Source organism: Carassius auratus, chromosome 46 (genome assembly GCF_003368295.1).
Source record: "Carassius auratus strain Wakin chromosome 46, ASM336829v1, whole genome shotgun sequence".
NCBI classification, from domain to species: Eukaryota; Metazoa; Chordata; class Actinopteri; order Cypriniformes; family Cyprinidae; genus Carassius; species Carassius auratus.
The window spans coordinates 13,526,156-13,549,033 of record NC_039288.1 but is presented as its reverse complement, the minus strand read 5'-3'; the positions used below and the strand labels follow the sequence as shown (position 1 = coordinate 13,549,033).

At 36.6% G+C, this 22,878-nt stretch overlaps 2 protein-coding genes and 1 pseudogene across 5 annotated transcripts in view; 2 read left to right on the top strand and 1 right to left on the bottom strand.

The window, feature by feature from the left end:
* LOC113064277 (nectin-1-like) overlaps nt 1-8,695 on the top strand; it is a 20,447-nt gene extending 11,752 nt beyond the window's left edge. The window contains exons 2-6 of the mRNA XM_026234963.1: nt 1,526-1,897; nt 2,335-2,634; nt 3,591-3,708; nt 4,253-4,404; nt 5,647-8,695. Coding sequence (XP_026090748.1) covers nt 1,526-1,897; nt 2,335-2,634; nt 3,591-3,708; nt 4,253-4,404; nt 5,647-6,143 — 1,439 coding nt within the window. The 3' untranslated portion in view covers nt 6,144-8,695. The remainder of the gene's footprint in view (nt 1-1,525; nt 1,898-2,334; nt 2,635-3,590; nt 3,709-4,252; nt 4,405-5,646) is intronic.
* On the top strand, nt 8,582-17,175 carry LOC113063678 (V-set and immunoglobulin domain-containing protein 10-like 2; annotated as a pseudogene).
* Nucleotides 15,845-22,878, bottom strand: LOC113064276 (serine/threonine-protein kinase Chk1-like). 4 transcript variants are annotated; one of them, XR_003278799.1, is made up of 14 exons: nt 22,705-22,872; nt 22,345-22,417; nt 22,043-22,266; nt 21,859-21,923; nt 21,650-21,719; nt 20,648-20,836; nt 20,459-20,563; nt 20,170-20,265; nt 19,287-19,368; nt 19,004-19,163; nt 18,658-18,789; nt 18,448-18,549; nt 18,131-18,275; nt 15,845-16,038 (listed from the first exon to the last, which is right to left on the bottom strand). XR_003278799.1 is itself a non-coding variant. In XM_026234961.1 (14 exons), the coding sequence occupies exons 3-14, from the start codon at nt 22,407-22,409 to the stop codon at nt 18,183-18,185; spliced, it is 1,383 nt and encodes a 460-aa protein (XP_026090746.1). In that variant the 5' UTR covers nt 22,410-22,417; nt 22,705-22,717; nt 22,753-22,878; the 3' UTR covers nt 17,914-18,182. The 4 variants fall into 4 exon arrangements, 3 of the variants coding, with proteins under 3 accessions (XP_026090746.1, XP_026090745.1, XP_026090747.1); XM_026234961.1 differs by lacking the exon at nt 15,845-16,038 and having other exon boundaries at nt 17,914-18,275; nt 22,705-22,717; nt 22,753-22,878; XM_026234960.1 differs by lacking the exon at nt 15,845-16,038 and having other exon boundaries at nt 17,914-18,275.

The following is a 22,878-nucleotide window of genomic DNA, read 5'->3' as shown; positions in this document are numbered from 1 at the left end:
CAATATCCTGAGTGCTGTAATCTGCTGCTGTCGCTAACATCCTCTAACCTGTCGTCCAGCAGCTCCCATTCAGCAGGGCTTCTCTGTTTGCGCAGGCTCTCATGAGTAGCCCTAAAGCCTGGGAAAGCCAGTTCCCCCCTCCTCCCGCTGTCTGCTCTAATCCAGGAGGCTTTCTGCCTGCCATTGACTCGCAGTAAAAAAAAACATGTTCATCACTGTATAAACGGATTCATATAAATCAGCTACATTCTTTTTCTTAAATTTGATACATTATTTTATACCCTCTTTTTTATTAATTATTATTCATGTTTCAGATTTTAGTGGGTGTATTTTTTTAATAGGCTCCATTCTCTTTCTATATGAACAGTTTTATTTAACCATGTTGTCAGTTTTGGTATTGATTATTACACATTTTAAAATGAACCACAAAGTAATGCATTGTCCTCCCACTCAAAATCTGTTTCAGTCAATAATTGTTTTCAATTTTTTTTATAAAAGCACTTTGTACTATGATCATCACTGTTTAACCAGTTTCATCTACACTGGCATGCAGCTACATGCTTAATTTTATAAATTATATTAATTATCTGCATTTTAAGTATCTTTTTACCTTTTATATATGAATTATTTTTTAACAGGTTACATTCTCTTTCTATATTAAGACGTGTTGTGTACCTCCTACTCAAACTTTTCTATGTCAATTATATATATAAAAAAAGAATAAATAAAAAATCCTTGTGTTTTGAATCCCATATACATCACTTAAAACATGCAAATACTACTACTGACATATCTGATCCTTCGTGCCTCAGAAAGGACTAGAATTTTCCCAAAAAGAGGGGAAAAAATTTTGTGTTTACTGTTATGTAAGGGACATTGCCTCAGTAAAATGCAGCCTTATTTGAGAGAGGGATTGTTTCCTGTTTTAAGTGGTTTAACAGTAGAACTCCTCTGGCTACGTGGAGGTTTGGGATTGGAGTATCATGCACACGTCCCACAGGTAAACACATGCTGTGTTTACAGACATCCTTTAGCCAGGGTGGGTGAAGTACCTCTCTGTATCTTATTGTAGCCGTGGTTCTTAAACCCTCCTATTTTTAGACAGCTAGATTTAAGCCCAGTCTCAGAGGCAAGGAGCTGCTGCACCTTATTTACCAGCAACAGGCTCACGGTAAAACGTCTCGTCTCCATCTTTCATTGCTCCTTGTCCTCCACATGCTATTGTATTGGTAGATAGATGGAGAAATCTTTGTAAGTTGATAAGATGAATGTATCCACTTGGGAATTTACTAGGTTATTTGGTCCAGTTCTGAAATCACAGGACCCATATTTACAGTATATCTCAGGACGAAGTGAGCACTTTTGAGATGTAATATATATATATATATATATATATATATATATATATATATATATATATATATATATATATTTTTTTTTTTTTTTTTTTTTTTTGATTTGACGCTAGATATCTTTCCATTTCATCCACATGTTGTGTGAAATGACTTTATTTTTCTATTCCCAGGTGTTCATGGTCAAATGGTTCAGATGGACAGCAGTAAGTCAGGATTTGTGGGCACACAGGTAGAGCTACGCTGTCAGTTTGTCAACAGCAACCCACCTGTAAAAATCTCACAGGTCACCTGGCAGAAGCTTGTCAATGGCACCAAGCAGAACATTGCCATTGCCAATCCAGCCCTGGGGGTGTCGGTACTGAACCCCTTCAAAGAGCGTGTGCATTTCAAGAACCTGGCCATCCGCCAGCGCACGCCATCCCTGGAGGACACCACCATAGTCTTCAGCAAACTAAAACTGTCGGATGAGTCCACCTACATCTGCGAGTACACAACCTTCCCAGCTGGCAACAGGGAGAACATGGTTAATCTCACTGTTTATGGTATGTAATGCTGCTGTTCTTCTAATAAAAACTGTACAGAAATCTTCTCAGTCCACCACTGTCACAAACGCGGACTGTATTATGCATTTAAAAATATGACTTTAGATGAGATTTAAGAATTACTGAATGACTTCAATATCAGTTGGCAAGTAAAGATTTAAAAGAATAGTTCACCAAAAATGAAAATGTACTCATCCTCAGGCCATCCAGGATGTTTGTTTTTGTTCATGAGAAAAGAGGCTATTTAGCACTACATCACTAACGGATCCTCTGCAGTGAATGGGTGCCGTCAGAATAAGAACTCAAACAGCTGATAAAAACATCACAATAATCCAATTGGAAAGCATAATGTGACACAGAAATATTACAGTAATCCAGTGGTTGTCTGCAGTGCATGAAATATCCCAGTGTTCTAAGCCTATGTATTTGTCCTGCAGCTCGTCCTATGATCCAGATGAGTCTGTCCACACCCTCCATAGCAGCAGGAACCAAAGATCTGAAGATGACTGTTGCCACGTGCGTTTCTGCCAATGGGAAGCCACCCAGTGTGATCACATGGGAAACTGATTTAGATGGAGAATCCAACACTCAGGAGATACGCAACCCTGATGGGACAGTCACTGTGCGCAGTGATTTCTTGGTGGTTCCCAGTCGAGAAATACACCAACAGTTGCTCACCTGCATCTCCACATATAATGAGGAACAATACACAGACAGTGTGATGCTCAACATTCAGTGTAAGAAACCAGCTATACACTACTGTTCAAAAGTTTGGGGCCAGTAAAATAAAAAATAAAAAGATAAATAATACTTAATCAGCAGGGATGCATTAAACTGATAATAAGTGACAGTAAATACATTTACATTGTTCCAATTTCAAATGCTGTTCTTTTAAACATTCTATTCGTTAAAAAAAATGTCTCAGGTTTCATAAAAATATTAAGCGTTTTCAACAGAAATGTTTCTTGAGCATCAAATGTCTACTGAAAATTCAGTTTTGTCATCAAAGGGATCAATCATTTTTAAAATGTATTCAATTTTAAAACAGTAACATTAAAGGGTTACTTCACCCCAAAATCAAAATGTTGTCCTTAATCACCCATGTCGTTCAAAACCCGTAAAATCTTTTTTCGTCTTCAGAACACAATTTAAGATATTTTGGATGAAAATTTACTTGCCAGTGAATGGGACAGTCACCAGCCTCCCGGTTTTCATCCAAAATATCTTAAATTGTGTTCCGAAGATGAACGAAGCTTTTACTGGTTTGGAACGACATGGGGCTAAGTGATTCATTTTCATTTTGGGGTGGAGTATCCCTTTAAATTTCCCAATATTTTTAAAAAAGACTTCTTTCAAAACATTTTAAAATCTTACTAACTCCAAACTTTTGATCCAGCATTTTTTTTTATCACCTTAAATTAAATTATTAATTGAATCATTTATTTCAATGTATTATTTATGTCCATTACTTATTACATCTATAATGTTTTATTTTTCATTTTAGCTTAATAGTAATTGCAGTTTAGCTTTTTATTTAAAATATATTTAAAAATACATCATCATGAGTTATCTCTTAAAATTATTTTATTCTAAATCTAAATCATTACTGTTCAAATCCATTTTATTAAGTGTCCACTGAAGGAAAGGGAAAAAAAGGTTCTGGAATAAATGTATGCCCTTCTTTCTCCTACAGATGAACCAGAGGTGATAATAGAGGGCTTCGATGGGAACTGGTATTTGAACAGAGAAAACGTTCAGCTCACCTGCTTGGCTGATGCCAACCCACCCATCTCTTTGTTTCAGTGGAGATAGTAAGTCACTTAAGTCTACGTAAATAACAATTCTGTGCTAATTTATTTATTATTCAAAGAATGTTCAGTTAAAATGCATTGAAATGGGTGATGATCTCAAAATATACAATAGCCTTATTATAAAGTATCAATATCAAAGAAATGTGTTGATTACCACAGAAAATAATGTAAACTGTTTGCAATGCACTTACTGTAAAATGGAGATCCACGGGGCAAGGCATTTCTTGTGAAATATGAAGCTCATAGTTTTGTTGAACTGCTTATCTTGTTTCTTCTAGTCTCATGGCTGTACAGTACATGTGTGTTTTAATAGAAGTGCATTACTGTAAACACAATTATTGAGGGTCAAGTCAGAATTATTTTCTGTGGAAAATTTCAGCCTGATATAAATGTTATTTCACTTTGAATTAATTTTCAGTATTAATTTCAGAACACTCATCTATCATATTACAAACATTAATGCTTTTTTTTCAGTTGTTGTTGGCATCTTAACATCAGTCAAATCTTTCGCAAGACCTGAATTCAACCATATCTCTCTCTCTAGCTTGAATGGAACTATGCCGAGTAAAGCAGAGCTTCGCGATGATGTGCTAATCTTTAAAGGTCCCGTAACTTATGACATCGCTGGCACATACATCTGTGACGCCACCAACAGCATTGGGACAGGCTCTGCGTCTGTTGAGATCATTGTCACAGGTGCGTTGTTTATACTTCCTACTCGACTGAAAGCATGTGGCTTAACTGCTTCTGTGCATGTGGATATGCATGTGAATCTTTAGTCTTACTTTCGACTGCCTCTGAAACATCACCTAATCATGCCATTGTTTTCTAAATAAACAATGTAGATGGTCACTACTTGAAATGTGGAAGCTCAGTCTCCTGCCTGTATTTAGTTCTTCAGCTCTAAGGTGTTTTGCTTTGATTAACTCGCTTGCTGGCGCAGCACTTTGCATGTGGCTACAAGTTGTCTGCATGTGGCTCCTGAATGAACCTTGCTCTGTGAGGATCTCTTGAATCCTATTTTCTTCTTTGCATGCTTTGAGCACAAGGTGTGGTCTATAGAAACGTCATGTTTGCGTTTACTTGTGTGTACATGTACTTTATGTGTTGTCCTGGCCTGCTGCATGTTTCAGTTTCTTTGCCGTAGTGATGGCACCTGGGATTGAATTTCCATGTGGAAGAAATACAAAGAAAAGAAAAGTTTCCCCCATTCCCACTCCCTCTTTCTACCCATGTTGCTTTTTTAAAGACCTCTGTTGCTTTTAGTCCCTTTAATCTCTATTATGTTAGTGCACTCCTAAAAGTTTTTACACTACTGAACAAAAGTTTGGGGGAAGTGAGTTTTTACTTTGTATTTATTTATTTATTATTTTTTTAAGGATACTTTTCAGCAAGGACACATTCAATTGATCCAACGAAAAACATATACAGTATAATATTGTTACTAAAGACTTTTTATTGATCAAAGAATCATGAAAAAAGGTTTCCACAAAAATATTAAGCAGCTACATTGATAACAAGAAGAAATGTTTCTTGACCACCAAATAAGTATATTAGAATGATTTCTGAAGGATCATTTGACATTAAAGACATTTATAATAAGGAGTAATGACTTCAAATAGAAAACAGTAATAAAATTCTAGTAATATTTCACAGTATTGCTGTTTTTTTTCTGTATCATTGATCAAATAAATGCTGCCTTACTGAGTGGAAACGTTTATATATATTACAAAAAAAAAAAACTACCATCCCTTAACTTTTGAATGGTACTAGTGTAACAGACTATGGGCTGTATAAAATAGATACACGCCATTTGATATGATCCTAGACCCCCATTTCAAAAGGAAAAATTACATCACAGGAGAGAAAACTGTTGAGAAGGTCTTTAACAACCCCATATTGTTATACTTAATGGGGGTGATCTCTTTCCTTACCCAGAATTCCCTAGCTACCTACACGAGGTGTCTCAGGAGCCACAGCAAGCAGGTGCCATCATTGGTGGAGCTGTTGTTTGTGGTACAGTGCTGTTGGCCGCTATTACACTCCTGGTAGTGTTTTTCTATCGCCGGAGATGCATGTTTAAAGGAGATTACAGTACCAAGAAGCAAATCCTTGGAAATGGTTACAGCGTTGCTGGCAGCGCGCCATCACACCCCTCGCTACCTCACAGTCTGACCTTCTCCGAAGACTCGGATGAAGAGAAGAAGCTGCAAATTTACAGAGGCTCCAATACCTTAGCAAGAACTGTTCAGGAGTTCCATTGCCATGACAGCAGGATGAAGGCCTACCACGCAGGACTGATCGAGGACCATGAGAGATTCGAACGTAGCGAGCAGACTTACATTTATGATTATGGATCTGAGGTGGAGGTCTCAGTGGACATGATTCCTCAGATGGACGGCTCTGTCATCTCTAAAGAAGAGTGGTATGTGTAGAACTCAAGTCTTGGAGCTTCTCAGCATGGTCCTTTTCCGCTATCTTCTCGTTCCTTGCCATCTCCTTCCTTTTGAGAAGGCTTTGGGATTCAGACTGACAATGGGTTCAATTCACCTAGAGGACATTGTTGATATGAAAATCCAAACCAATGGTGGATGTTTGGAGATTGACCAGAGATTGGCCATGTTGGTGACTTTGCCTGATAAAATGTCTCTGTTTCCAAATCTAGCGAGCTGTTTACTGTATCCATCATAATTATGCATAGTTATTTGCACAATTATGCTGCCTCTTGAAATGCCTCATTTTAGCTAAAATCTAAATACAAAATCTCACATAGAAGACTGTCCCATAATACACTGTCATTAGTGATATACATATTTAAATGTAATTAATTATTTGACCAAATATTTGTGTATGTTTATGCCTATGGAGTATTGTGCTGTGAGCTTAGCAACAGGCTGACTTTAAACTCTAGTGAAGTCGATTGTGGTCTGTGTTCTTCAGTGCGAAGCATATGTTTCTGCATATGTTGGCCACTCAGACTGATCACTTTCACTTTCACTGTTTTTTAGGATGCTGGCTCACAAGGTTTTCTAAAAGTGCTGTTAGCTTAGCAATATATTAACTTCAAACTGTATTTGAATCAGATATGAATTGCGTTCTCCCTTTCTGTGACACTATATTTCTATCTTTGTTGGCATCCCTAATTGGTCACTGTTGTTCCGTCACAAGGTTTTGAACCAGTGTTGTTAGCTTAGCAACATGCTAACTACAAACTATATTGACATCAGTTGTTTGTTGTGTTCTGTGCTGAGTGTTTATGCATATAGACAATTGTGCTGTTCGCTAAGCAACATGCTAACTTCAAACTTTATTTAAATCATTGTGATTTGTGTTCTCTAGTACAGAGCACTATTTACATGGCATGCCGAGTTTCTACATATGTTGGTGTCTTATCAGTTATTTTCCATTACGTTTTGAGACGTTGGCCGGCTAGGTTTTGTAACAGAGGTAATATCTCTAACATAATCTAAGGCATTTGTTTGGAAGAGAATACATGTCTTGACATTGCCGATGTAATTAGAAAGAATTTTTGCCTCAGGATAGTGTTTACTTTTAAGAGCAGTTGAAACTTCACTATAACCTATGAAGTGTGTCTTACACTGTGTGCATTTTTTTGTGGCAGCATTGCCAAGTTTTGTCAAACATTGTTTTTTTTTTAAATTAAAACTTAATTTCTGGCTGCTTTAATCGCAGGTTTCATAATACAGTACAATAAACCGTACTTTCCTGGACTGCAGTAGACAAAAACCACCTATAAAGAATATGAACATGTAGATAATCACACAAATAATCTGTGTCTGTACAGTAGCTTTCAAGAGTCAGTGATTTACTGCATGTCTCAGTGGCTGCAATCTACAATAAGAGTTCACGTTTGATATTTGAAGTTATTTAAGATGAGATAGGAACATTGTACTAACATTGTACTAAATAAGTGCTTTCACAAAATGATAAACTATTTGAATGACACTGAGGAACAAACTGGTTGAATGTTAAATCGGTCTGTTGCAGGTGGGGTTCAGCTAATGTACTTCCATATGATGTGCTGTAAAATTTGTAATACCTTGTGTTTTATGCTAATTCGGAAGATTTCTTTGGGAAGTTTCTTCATTTGTAAATTTCTTTTAGCAAAGAGGTCATTTTCACAATAATAAAATAAATTTCTATGTTGGTTCAGGACAGTTTGTAAAACACATAATTTGTTAACGTTGCTTAACTTATTCAGGAAACCCTTGATGTGTTTTTTTATGTGTTAAAGTTTATTATCCTGCCAAGACCAACATATTCATATATACAGTGTTTATGTTTGCTGTTCTCCTGTTATTTGTATTTATTGTGAAAGCACACTTGTTAATAAGTCTTGTGAATTCTCTGCTGAAATAAATAAAAAAGTCAGTTAAGATAGTCAAGATAAAATTAAACATTTTCTTTGTCTGATTATGAATAATGTTTTGTTTCTGATATATCAGAATCAATAAATGAACAAGCACAATTTTCCAAGCAGAGCAATTCAAGTGGTTCGTTTGGGGTCATCTGATCAGGACATTCTTTGTGGTGTCAGTCACTTATTTGTGGTTGGGTATTGTTTCGAGTGGACACATTATGCCATTAGCATCTCTTTTTCAGCCATTAGACCGCCCCACAACATATCCAGATCCCCACAGTTGGCATTTACATCATTGTTGTTTTATGTACACAGTGCCATGAGGGAAATCTCCCATGAATCCCTTCCATAGCAGCTCCATTTGTTGGTTTTGGAGTTTGCACAAAAGAAGGGCATGTGAGTCGGATGTGTGTTTGTTTCTCATCAACACAAAACAATAAGACTACAATACGAATACAATAGAGCTATTCTCGTTAATGTTAAAGATAAAACATGTTTCAGAGGCATGTCAGGTTTGAATACTTAAGTACAACTGAGTATTAAAAAGTCAGTGACTTGTGTTATGGAGTGTATATGGTGGAATTAGCAAAGAGATGCCCAACATGTATTTTTCCAGCAGAGAATCCCCAGCCACTGAGCGCCTCAGAGACGGTGATGGGTGTCCTTGGATGGGTGATTGCACTGGGCATCATCCTCAGTATAGCTGGCACAATATATCTGGTCAAAAAACAACAGCGGCCACAAACACACAGGGTCAGACAATGACTCGTAAGTATTTAACTCATTCCCAAATGCTACATTTGCAAGGATACGTATATACAATTCTGAGATTTCTTTATTGAGGCGTAAGGAATGACTAAAGTGTCTACAAAGCAAATTTTCTCAGTTATTGACCTTGCTAAATTTTGCAAAACATTGTATGTAATTTTTTTTTATATTTCATTTTTATTTCATATCAGGCCTATTTAATCATATTTATTTAATAATATATATTTTAATTAATACTTAAAACATGCTTAAATGCTTATATATAATAGACTTTATATATAAACCTTAAATATAATATATAGAACTTAAATATAATATTCATTTTTATATTTCATAATAAATAAATATTATGTAAGTTATATGTAATATATATGTTTAATGTATATATTATTGTTTTACATGATTAGTATTAAACAATAGCAGAAGTGTGAAAAATTAAAAAATATTAAATGTAATATTATAATGTATGTATATATGTACATATATTGTTTGTACAGTAATATTGTTAATGACTTTTAACATTCTCGTTGTAGTCTTTTACATTATTGGACAATGAATTATGCCAAAGCTAAAATATATATAATTATATTACTTATAACTAAGCATAAAGGTAAAATGCTTTTTTTTTTTCAATGTTATGGTGTGGTTTTAGTAAAAAAAAAATCTGACATTCTGAGACATGAAACAAATTGCAATGTTTTATGGCATTGTTTTAGTTAAGACTCTCTATCTCTCCCTCTCTATTGTTGCAGAGATAGTTCTTTTCCTGCCCACAAAAAGCCTTCTTCATCTAAAAAGAGGGCAACTGATGACTTCCAGGTAAGAAAGCACTCAGTAAAGCCACAGAAACACCAGTGAGGGCCATTTTATCAGATGAAAAGATGCACTAATGTACCATGGTATGGCTACGACCTGAATAGAGGAACTGAGGCTTTAATGATAAACCTGAATTTCCTCTGGTCTCATTGATATAGTGAGCAGAGAGTGCCTCCTTCTGGAGAAGAAAACTTCCCCCCGTTGAGTTCTAATAGTTAATCATCACAGAGTATGTTTTAGCAATGACTCTGTATAACTTCCTTGAACTTTGCTACTTTTGAAACATTTATGTATTCTGAATTTGAAAAAAGGTCCAAACTTGATTGTGTCTGCACCAGCATACGTAATATCAAAGTGACAGTGTCAGCCGTGTGCCTGAGTGCACTCATTAAATATGCACAGCGCTCATTCTCTCGCTCTCTCTGTCTGACCTTGTATCTTTGTTCCCACAGAGCCCCGGGAGGTTCTACGATGAGCTCCCAAACACGGCCGACTATGTGAGTTACCGTTTGGCATGTAACAAAGAGGATTATCTGGAGCAACACTCTCCTCCCATTCAACCTCCCTTGACCTTCCTGCCCCAAAATCCCTACACTCAGCACCGTAACAAGACCGCTATATTCACGTACCCCACACCCCCCGGCCCAGTCTCTTCATACTCCTTCCCGAAAGAACAGTATGTATAAATATATTTGTGACCTGTCTCTTTTTGTCTTTCTTCAATTGCTCTGGTCATTGTGTAGCTACTTTTCTTAAACTGTGAATAGATCTTTAAAAAAATATATATTATTCTCCAAGCATAATTAGATTTGCATGCATTTTTTAAAATTTTTATAATAATATTAATATTAATATAAAACGTCATTGTCTTAAAGTAGGTCAGTGGTTTAATCAGTCTGGACACCCCATTTATAACAGACCCATATTGTGTATTGTATTCTGTACAATTATGCATCACTCCATTGTTTTATGTCATTTCTGAACAGGTCTTTTTGCTGCTTTCGTAATAGTACATTTGAGACAATAATATTGTAGCAGTAGAAATATATTTCCTAAGCTAAATTCTTAAATATAATTAAAATAAAGAAATATTGTATGTATGATTTGTTTTTGATAATATCTACTACTGTATTTAATTGTGTGAAACTTGCAACAATCACATGATCGGACCAATATTTCACAAAATAATCATTATTCACTTTTCTTTGCATCTTTAAACTGTATATGCTGTATTTAAATGTATGTGAGAGTGTTTTTGTTTTTTTACATGCACACCAGCAAATTCCAGGAAGCATTTATGTAGAACTGTGATTCTCTTTGGTCATTTGTCCTTTATTATTGTTTACATTATACTTTGTGACAATCATGCACTATGGTTTAAAGTTCTTCCATGCACTGCAGTTCTAATCACTGCTTAAGGAGTATTTAAATAGTGTATAGAGCATGAGAAAGTGTGCAAAAATGTGACAGATTATATTTTATGTATTGTTGTATTGTTACAGTTACCATAAGGTATTGGAAAAGCTGTTATGAAATATTTGAATATTTTAACCACTTGGATTTTTTTGTTTCTTTTTTTCTACTAATAAATACATAAATAAAAAAATGAACATTGGCTTCAAAATAATAATAATAATTTTAATAATAATAATAATTTTTTTAAGGTTTAGTATGTATGATTATAACTGATGAGTCTGAATATTTCTTCTTGCATTTTAGCAGGGTATGATGATGCAATGCAGTACAAAATAGAAGTGCTTGTGATTTACACAAGATTTATAATGAAGTAGTAATCTGATTAAACCTATTTATAGATTGCATTTAATATACATGACATACTGTATGCCATCTGGTGTGAGCAAAATATTACAGATCACAGCTGGTTTGTAAGAACTGATTTCCAGTAATCACATAATTCATATTATGAAGAATTTATATGAGTGATGCAGCTGTAAACTATTTGTGCTCAGACCCATAAAACTTCAAAGAAGTATTGAAAGCTTCTGAATGTCATAGCATTAGATAACAAAATATCAAATTAATGATAGTTTAATTTAAAGAAATATAAGGGTTTTAAATGAACAGTTGAATCAAACAATACATCTAATGTTTAAAACTATCATATCTGTACTAATTTAGACACTTTGAGAAACGTTAATGGAGCATGTTTATGATTAATGTGATGAACTGAAATACTTGTGGTTATTCTGAGGTGAATTGCCTCTCTACATCCAGAAAAAAATCCCCACAACATATGTTCAACAAAAATACATATTTGTATGCAAACACAATGGACATGTCATATCATCATTTTCATTGGCATCTGCGTACACTATATGGGTGTGCACCCTTGCATTCTTAACTGTCCTATGTGGTGTGTTTATGCACTTTATACAGAAGTGTAACATGAGAAACTCATGAATGAATGTACGGAGCACTCCGTTTCCTCTGCTTGGCTGAGCTGTCATGAATGGAAACACACACACACACACACCATTATAATTCTGACCTCAAACCCAGAGAGGGATGAGATCAGAGAAGAGCCAGAATCTGTGATTAAACTGCATCTCCTTGGGCTGTGAACTTGGCTAACTAACCCCTGAAAATCTTTTTTTTTTTTTTAAATGACACATTAGCCACAACCTAATTTGGATTTAGACTTTATATGCAGTCTGCATTAAAACATTTTGGCAGTTATACATGGATTGTGTGGATGGTAACCAAATCCAGATTGATGAAAAATATGTCTTACTGATACAACTTACTGAATTAATTAATGCTATAAGATCATTATTAATGGACTGCAATTATTAGAATTTTTTATTTATATTGGAGAATTAATCATTGTGTTGGAACTCAGCATGTATCAGAAGTTTTATATCTTTTCTCACTGAGGGTGATGGAATGCAAGAACGGCCATCAATCCTGCCACCTTCAATAATTTATGAGACACAGCTATCACTGTGTCATCCTAAACCTTTCTGCTTCAGTCCACTGTATTCTTGTACATGGCGGTCTGTGAATTATTAAAGCCAAATCAGTTTAGAAAGACTCGGTTGCTTCTTTCTCTCATTGAGCTTGTGGACTTCGGCAGTAATCATAAGCTCAGAGAGGTCACATAATATTTATTGGATATCTCTCTCTCTCTGTCTTTTTATTAATTTGTAGACGGCAATTGTACTTTTTTACATCTTGGTCAAGCCATTGGATAGGAGAGTCATGGCACCATGGTCCACAGAGTTTTAGGGGTGCCTTACATTTGCCTGACAGTTTTATTTCTACCCCTCTACCTTCAAGGTAAGAATATCAACAACTATTTCAAATATATTTTCAATATCTTCTGTTCAGTGCTGTCAACCTATACTTTCAATCATATATTTAACTGTACCATTTGATTGGAAGTATTTGTTGATACTCGATACTCTGATATGCAGATTATTTTTTTTTTTTTTTTTGTGGTTGCACACCAAAATTAGGAAAATTATATATATTCACACAGTTAAAGCGCAAGTGGAATGAAATCCACTCACAATGTAACATTTATAACTCAATCACTGCTAATAATAACCTGGAGTAATGCCACCTTCAAAATTTTGTGTTTGCTCTTCCAGGCGTAGAGATCTTGGATCCGGGGCAGGTGGTTTACAGTGAGACCAGGACCAATGGCGTGGTGGGACGTGGAGTGATCTTGGAGTGTGGCCCTACCTTGCCCGATGTCTTTATCTGGGGCTTCACCAAACCAGGCACAGACATCATCCGTGCCGTGGTTTACAACTTTGGAAAAGGTCCTAAGATACAGAAATTAGCCAGTGACTTGGGTAATCTGACAGTAATCAGCAAAAGCGCCTCTCTGTCTATTGAGAAGCTTCCTCTGGCTGCAGAAGGAGTGTATACCTGCCAGGCGCTGTATGATACCCCTGAAGGAGCCAAGCTGTATTACTACTACGTATTTCTGCGCGTTTTAGGTCAGTGGTAATCAGGGGATGTATAAGTACTGATTTGATCAATGGCTGACTTGGTTCATTAAGGTTGGCCTTGACATTTAGGGTGGTGCAGAAACCCTAAATTAACAGCATACGTTCTCCTTAACTAGCATATACATATAACAAACTATTGTTTTTATATTGCTAGCTATGTATAACTGGTCAATAGTATAAGTATAACTAGTATAAGTATAACTTAAAATATATTGGCATGAACTCGAGGCTCCATTTTGTAATTATTTTAATAGTGCCTGTGACCAAACCTTACATTGTGATGAGCGACTCTTCACCAGTGGAGGGAACATCAGTGACCATGCGCTGTGGCCTGGAGAATGGCACGGGGCCTATTAATTACATATGGGAACAAGAGAGCCGGGAAAGCCAGCTCACCACCGTGGCTGAGATCTATGACGACAACCAATTTAATATCACTGATGTCAACCGAAATCACACTGGATGGTACAGGTGTATTGCCAGCAACCAGGTCAACCAGCAGCGCAGTGACCGAGTCTCGCTTGACACCATTTGTAAGAGACTCCCAAGTACTCTTTGAAATACACAACAAAGTTTGGTGCATCATGTCGTTTTAGTGTGTGAAATGAAAATCAATTTCAAAAACAATATCCTAGGTAAGACTGTATGGCTCTTTTCCAGTTGGTCCAGACCAGCCTCAGATCGATGTCACCCCTTATTCAGTGACGGAGAGGGGTTATTCTGCCTTGGAAAGAGAGACCGTTTCTCTCCTGTGTCAAGCTTCTTCTAATCCCTCAAGTCAGTACGTCTGGTTCTACAACAACTCCCAGGTGTTCACAGGTCCACAGTACACCATCACAAGGGTCCTACGCATGCACACAGGCCACTATGCATGCCTGGCTCAGAACACTTACCTCAACACCCGCTCCAGGAAAACCATCACGCTCACAGTCTACAGTGAGTGCTCCCACAAATCCCTGCCTGGATTCTGGTGGCCACCTTTGCTGTTTCTTCAACCTGTTCTTCTATAGCTTCCTCAAGTTCCTTCTGTCATTTCTTGCATTTGCATCCTCTTACACCTTTTATTTCACACAAACACGCTCACACAAAGGTACAGTTATGTAAGCAAAGGTGTCAGACTTCCAGAGTGGCCGACTGTCGACGTTCATCTGGAGGAGGTGAAGGACGGTTCTGAGAGCTGAAGGTATATGTCTGGTGTAATTGTTTCTGTGCTATGACAAGTCAAGAAAGGACTGGTGGCCTTGTATTGTTTTGTCATAACACCTTAATCTTCCCTTTATTCTTTGAATGTTACATCTATTCTTGACTGACCTTGAATGATATGACTTTGAAATTTGGCTTAGTTATGGTAGTAATTATAAGACAGATCCTAATGGGTGATGTTTTTTTAACATACCAATGCAGTATTTCAGTACTTCTGAACTTTCTACAAGTCGACTAGCTGTTACAACTGCATAAATAACAGACACCTAATCTGACCTCTTCATTTGGCTCAATTTCAAGAAAGCCTCTCTGCCTCTCTCAGTTTCCTAAATTGGCCCAAAATTTCCTAAGATCCATTTCACTGCCCTGTGTTACACAATGATTTTGTTCCCACAGATCCTCCAGATGGCGCTCAGACTTGCTCAATCTTACCAGTAAACAATCACACTGACCGAGACTTAGGTCTCTGGAGAGCAAAATTGGGCGTTTATCACCATGTGGGTGTTTTCAAACTGCTGGGTGTTTCTAAATCATGCAATCTAAATTATCCCCCTTACCCAACCCAAGTATAGGTCTTTGCAGGAAAGTAATGGGAGTTTCAAGATCAAGGTGTTTTTACACCATGATACCTGATTGGTTGATGCAATAAAGACGTTAGGTTTAGGGGTGGGGTTGGGTAAGGGGGATCATTTAGACTGCATGATTCAGAAACACTCTGCAGTTTGAAAACACCCACATGGTGATAAACACCCACTTTTGCTCTGCAGAGACCTATGTCTCACCCAACCCAACCCCTAAACCTAACGTCACTATGACGTCAACCAATCAGGTATCATGGTGTAAAAACACCCTGATCTGGTAACTCCCATTACTTTCCTGCAGAGACCTATACTTGCACTGACCTGGCCCTCCAATGTACCTGGGAGGGTGGTATCCCTGCAGCCTCTTTGAGATGGACCCCATATGTGTTTGGAAAAGAGAGCGAGGGACTCACAAATATCTCACTCATTGGTTATGCTTTATTTTTAAATCGACCCGTTTCAATGTACCCAATGCCGCCAAATATAAACATCAGTGGGATTATTTACAACAGTCGTCAAAGGACAGATGTTAACCTAGAGTGGAAGCTCCAGACTGAGGGTAACCTCACTGGGTTCTTTATCGAGCGCCAGAGGCTTCCTGAACCTGTGAAGAAATGAAACATTGACCTTCACTGGCAGAAACGGGCAGATCTAAAGTCAGATTCCCGACAATACCAAATCAACAATCAGGATCCTGCCGGAACCTATGCATTTCGTGTTACTGCCATCAACCACTGGAAACCCTTCAGAGATAAAGAGCCCAGGTGAGAACACTCAGGGCATTGAATATCTGACAATCAATGGATAACAATTATTTACATCAAAATTCCCAAGAAAGGCCAGATATAAATTGATGCTGTTTGAATACGTTGGAGTTTTTTTGTTGTTGTAAAAATGATCTTTTAACCATTTTTTGAAATAGTAACTGAAAATCTAATGCTGTCTTTTTTGTTGTCCATTCAGGTGAAATGCACAATCACTTGACCACTTCCATACCCACACATTCTTCTGATCCTTTCCTCTTACATGATCTGCCTTTTAACTTGTCCTTTGATCTTTCCTGAGGTTACTTTGTCTACTCATTCTGTCTGATAACTTGCCTCTAAAGAAAGTGTGTATAATCGTATTTACTAATTTATGCTGTCTTCCAGCCGTCCCTCCCTTCAATGCCTACCCAGCTGTGATCGGAGCAGCCATCGGGGGCATGATCATAGCCACTATAATCACTATTCTGCTCTTCATTTATGTGGTACGGAACCGCAACAATAACCCACGTGAGTTACAAATCTTTAATGTTTCAAGAAATCAAATATTGCATAGTTAACACTCTAGCAAGGTTGCATGATAATCTGACTTTCCCATTTTACAGGGATTCATGACTTGATATTTGGAAGGTACGTTTAACAATTGATATTTTAGTTATTTGATTGTTTATTTCTTTACTATTTTAATATTATTTGTGATTTTAGGCAGAACAGCCAGTCTAGAGAGAACATTAACTTTCCTGAGGATGAGGTTAGTGGAACAGCAGAGGGGGAGAGAGGCGAAGGACAACCAAGCCAATCAGCTAGTCCAGGTACCTCATACCGTTGGCATGCTCATCCAACTCAAACCAAAAAAATAAATAAAAATAAATGATAAAGTTTCACTTCAAAAATGAAAATGAAATACTTTTTCTTGTAGCGGCATCAATGGCACTGCCAAGGCCAACTGCAACACCTGCAAACCTCCCCCCCGGTGAGGAGCCAGTCAACGTAACTATAACTGTCATGGCCTCAAGCTAAACTCAAGGTTGATCCTAATCATGTTTATCACCATACAATTACTACACGATGATGCACTTTGGGGATCAGAAACACATTTTCAGCATCAACAGAAGTAAATAAAGAGGAACATTTTTTGTGTGTTGAATGTAATTTTATACTAATATAAATTTTAAGAGTTTACTAGCAAGCCTCTTCCATTAAGATAACAGCTCCACATCAGTTACTGTAGTTACCTGGTTTTGTTACAGCTAAAATACGAGCACATTTGGTCAATTAACAGGATTGTTATAATTTTTGCTACATTTAACTGTTTACTTCTGAGGTAATAAAGCACATTTTCAGCAATCCTTCTACATCAATGCACATTACTTGAATACCTTTTCATTCACCTTTCATGTGTCTATTTACAATGAACTAAACTGATTCCAGCTGCTTCTAAATCACATTGGATGAGATGACAGTTTGATATTTTTGAACAAATGGTCTTTGCAAGCAAAATGCACTCTTTTCTGAACTATCAACACTTAATAAAATGAAGGCAGAACATTACTGGTGCTAATTTGATTCTCTAGACAGTGAACTGTCTGAAGCAAGTTGCACTATGGTCATGTTACATGCTTCAAAAAAACAAGATTTTTTCCTTTCTTAATTTTCTAATTTAAACACCTGACTAAGCAAACCAGCATGATTAATGACAGATTTATTTTCCTTTATTTTATTTTTTTATTTCATTTCATAAATTCAAAGATGTATTTGTTTTTCACATTCAGATTCTCACATGTTTTTAAGGGGCAGAAATTAAATCCTCTCTTCATAAGTAAATGACTACAAATCAGCAGCTTCTCCTCAATCCTTCACACACAAAAGACATATAAAACTACAAACATAAATCTGAACACATTCCCCGATCAAAAAAACAACTTAGTGTACCTGTGTACGCATGTGTGACAGCAGACTTTGCTTGTAAAAATGTGGACTCGCATTAATTCAAAGGCAAAATCTTTTGGTTACTAATAATCTCAGACAGCTTCTGTTTTAGTTTCAGGAATATCCTCTTGAATTCCAAACCATCACCCTGGAACACAAAAGAATAGTTTTAATAAGACAAAGCTTAACTATTCAAATCAATGATATTATAAAAATTACTCTTCACTCAAAAATTCTTTGATATTAGTTTTACTTGTATGTCCAGTTAATTTAGAATCATCATAGCATAGAAGTAATTCAGTGGTTTGGCTTGTTTTCACCTTTGAGAGGCGGAAATCTACTAAAATCCGTTCCTCCATTTCTAGGAAGTGCACTATGAAGATCAGCTTGTTATTACGGCGATCCATTGTAGACACTGTCGCCTATGAATCAAAAGAGAGAGAAAAAGAGATCAGATCAATGCATTATACAGTTCAAGATTTAGTGCTAAGGATTTCAAATGATTTTAACTGATTGTTTTATCAAGTTACCTGATTGGTGCAGCTCTGTTTCCATGTGTGACCCATAGCAATACAGGCATCACGGAGAGCAATGCAAGATGGTTCTGCCTTTACCGTAGTAAAGAACCTGGTCATCCTTCTCACCAACCGCTGCCATGGGCTCTGAAAATTAATAACAAATATCCATTATTCAGTAAATAAATGGGTACACAAATACAAGAAATGACCCATAGTCTATTAATTAAATCTTTAGAAATTACTACAATATGGGTGACACAAAATTGAAGCGCTACTATTAAATAAGAGCAAATATTTTTGACAGAAATAGCTGAGCCATAATAAATACATCAGCATAATGTCATTAACATTCATTTACCTGACTGGCACCCGGTGTGCCAAGCAGTTGGCTGCCCAGCAGCATGTGGTCAGGACAGGTAGGCTGTGAAAAGCTGACATCAGTGTGCACTGTAACCTCCTTCTCCTCCCACAATCCCTGCGGCTCAGGCTGAGAGCTGGAGATCTGTGCTCTGTCATCACTGCAAAAACACACAGGTAGTGATGGATGAGCTCCTTAGAACATAATACAGCACTTAGTGTACAATTTGTATTTGTACTAAATATCAAGTCAGCTATCTTGTCTATTCATTTGTGGTACTGACCTGTTTTTTCGTCTCAACTGTGAGAGCTCAGAGTCAGCCCTTTGCATCTTGTTTACTGGTGTTTCACTCTGTCGTTTCACTGCTGTGGTCAAAAATTCAGATCCAAAAGAATCAAAAACATTCTTGAAAGACTCACAAAAAGAGGTAGACCGATGTATCGGTTTTGCCAAACACATATTGCCGGAATTGCGATAGTTTTTCCAGATTGAATCCGCTGCTGGACGGTCTAAGAAGCTCTGCTGTATGAGAGCGGCCTCTAAAGGCAGAAATCACTGACACCATGTGCTGTTTGTTTTGACATGTGACCCTGCTATGCACAGCAGGGGAAACTTCACAAGGACAAATGTCTGATCTGATGCAAATGTCATGATTGTTACCATATATTTGCATTAGTTTATATCCAGATGGTCACATAAATGCATTTATTAGCAGCAAAGCTGCAGATTTAAAGCTGTGACGTGAGAAATATGAAAACAGCTGAAAGAAATCGTTTTCCCCATTACATTATATTTGTTCCAAATCATTGTTAATGTACATAATGACTTCACCTTAAAATTGTGTATTGTGGATTTTTCAGTGAAACGTTTGTCTTTCTGTGGGCATAAGATAGTCTATACTTCATGTAAAGAGCTATAATGTAGATGTATGTTTTAATCTGTGTTTTCTACTGATTATTTTTTTTATTGTTTAAGTTTAATGAACAATATATAATTAACATTTATTGCAACAAAAAAATTTATTAATGTGCAAAGTATGGTTCAAACTATCGGTTGATTCATCTGTATCGGCCAGTGTGGTCCAACCTAGTTATCGGTGTAAAATCCACTATGGGTCGACCTGTCCTCACAAACATAATTACTGTGCAGATCTTTGAAAGAAGTACCTGATTTGAAACTTCTGCTAAACCAACGATGTTTCTTAATTTCAGGAATAGTGAACCTGTCCTCTGGATTTTGCAGTAATATCTTAGATAGCAGACCTGAAAAATAAAATGAAACACAATCTTCAGCATCACAGGTGTTTTTAAACATGTTTCTCTGCATTTGTGCAGGTGGGTGGTTGCTTTCTGACCCAAGTCAAAGGAGCCAGCAAGTCTGGTCTAAATGAAGACTGAAGGAAAATTAAATGAAATACTGAAATATACTGAATTAAATAACTCTCAAGAAGCTTACTTAGTGGAACAGCATCAATTTTCTTCCAGGGCGTGAGGTAGATTTTATTTTCTAGCCAATGCAAATACTCTTGACAGTTTTCACTCGGCTGGTCCCATGGTAACTCTATTGGAAAAAAGCAGCTTGCAATAGTGACTCTCCACAAAGATGCAGTCTCTGACTGACACACGAAGGTTACTGTTGTCCTACCTCCAGCTAACATTGCAGTGAGCACAATGCCACAAGCCCAAGTGTCCGCTGGTTGAGCGTGGAATGCTGAGCGTGACATCAGCTCAGGGGCCACATAGGGCAGAGTTCCACACAGACGGGTCAACACCCGCTCCCGGCCACGGTGACGGAATATGGTAGCCAGTCCGAAATCAGAAATCTTCAGATTATCTGACAGAAAACATAAATAGGATATATATAAAAATGACATATCTAGTGTAATTTATAATACACAAATGTTATTCAAATTTGCATTTACATTTATGCATTTAGCAGAAACTTTTATCCAAAGTAACAATATTCATTATGCCAGGTTTATTTGACAACTACATTAGGTAAAATGCAGATTAGAAACACAAGATATTGAAAGATTGAAAATATTGAATTACAAATATTATTTTAATTTATAAAACAAACTTATTAGATGCATTACGTCTTTCCACTAGAACCGGAACAAAGGTTTTTAATCTTTTAGATGCCACAGACCCATCTTAAAATTATATACACACACACACACACAAATATATATTTTTTCTACTATAAAGACCCAAATTATACTGTGATGTAAATGTATTATTTAATTACTTATTTTTTATTTTGGTCAATTTGAAAAAATATATTTTTAAGCACTAAAGCTTATTTTTTTATATATTTATTTTATGTATTTATTATTTACACTATAGTGTAAATAATAAATACATAAAATAAATATTAAAAAAAATAAGCTTTAGTGCTTAAAAATATATTTTTTCAAATTGTTATTATTATTATCATTTACATTTTTCTAATGGCTCCCTATCACTTCCTTGTCCTCTGGGAGCCCCCAGACCCCAAAATATATATTTCCTGACATTAATAACAGAATACAATTTCATGTTTTAGACATAGTGTGGCTGGAACGTTCCACTGACCAATCAGAAGCCAGAATCTGTTTAACAATCACATTTAATACGAGACCATTCAGAGCGGTTTATCATTATTAACCTTTATCATCAAGAAGAATATTCTCAGGCTTTATGTCACGATGCGTAATCCCAACACTGTGAAGATATTCCTATAAGTGAGAGAGAGATCTAGTTTTACAACAAAGGAAGCTATAGAGTGAAAACTGTGCACAAACACACCACTTAACACAGACTCAAAAATTAAAAAATAAATTAAATAAAAATAAAAATCGCAAAACTGACACTTACCACACCAGCTATTAGCTGCTGAAAAAACCTCTGCGCCTCCTTCTCTGGCATCCCAAAATCTGGCTCTGTGAGAAATACAGAATCTTCAATATTTGCTCATCGCAAACATTCAGACTCCTCAGATCTACATTATACTGCCACTGGACAGACCCAATAAATATGTCCTAATCTATGCTTAGCTCACCAATTCTGTCAAAGAGCTCTCCTCCGCTACAGTACTCCAGGAAGATGTACTGTGTCGTCCCCTCACTCCTGTGGCCAAAGAAACGTACGATATTTGGGTGTAAAAGCATCTTGCATATGCAAACCTCCTTCTTTACATTCTCTGTACAATCCTTAGCTTTTGCCATGTCCACAACTTTCATCGCCACAGCCTCTTCTGTCTTCTTGTTGACCAGCAGTCGCACCCTACAATAATTTGAAGTAGATGAATACATTTTAAGATGATTCAGCTTGAGACTGATCAAAAGGACACTGGTCACTTACTCTCCATACGCCCCCTCTCCAAGGGTCCGCACCACATCCCAGTCTTTAACAAAAGGCACAGCCATGATCTGACCTGGGGGCACAGGTCAGAACATCTTTGTGTAATGCAAACTAGTAGCAATAAGCACTATTTGTAAAAAGAACATAAAAGGCTAAAACGACTATATATATATATATATATATATATATATATATATATATATATATATATATATATATATTTGTTCTGAGTAAATTAACATAATGACACACTTGCTGAATAAGACTAGGTAAAGTTACGCAATACAGTGAAACGTCAAATCGCATAACAACACTGGGCTGTCAGTTGTCAATTTCGTTTAATCTGTCAAACACACATACCTTTTAAGAGTCAACTATAACAGTGTTGAAGCTGTCCCATTTGATGCAGGTTATTTATTTATTCTGTTTGTATATTTACACACACCCGTTATTAATGTCTACATAAGAGTATACATCCGTGGTGATAATAATTCAAGCGAGTCCGTCTAAACTTTGGCGCGTTCTGGATACGTG

Bases quoted from the DNA above. Each gene is read 5' to 3' on its own strand.
- LOC113064276 (XM_026234961.1), bottom strand. From the start codon at position 22,409: ATGGCTGTGCCTTTTGTTAAAGACTGGGATGTGGTGCGGACCCTTGGA. The intron at 21,720-21,858 runs GTAAGTGTCAGT...TCTCACTTATAG, and splicing joins AGCAGCTAATAGCTGGTGTG to GAATATCTTCACAGTGTTGG. The intron at 20,837-21,649 runs GTTAATAATGAT...GTTTTCTGTCAG, and splicing joins TATTCTTCTTGATGATAAAG to ATAATCTGAAGATTTCTGAT.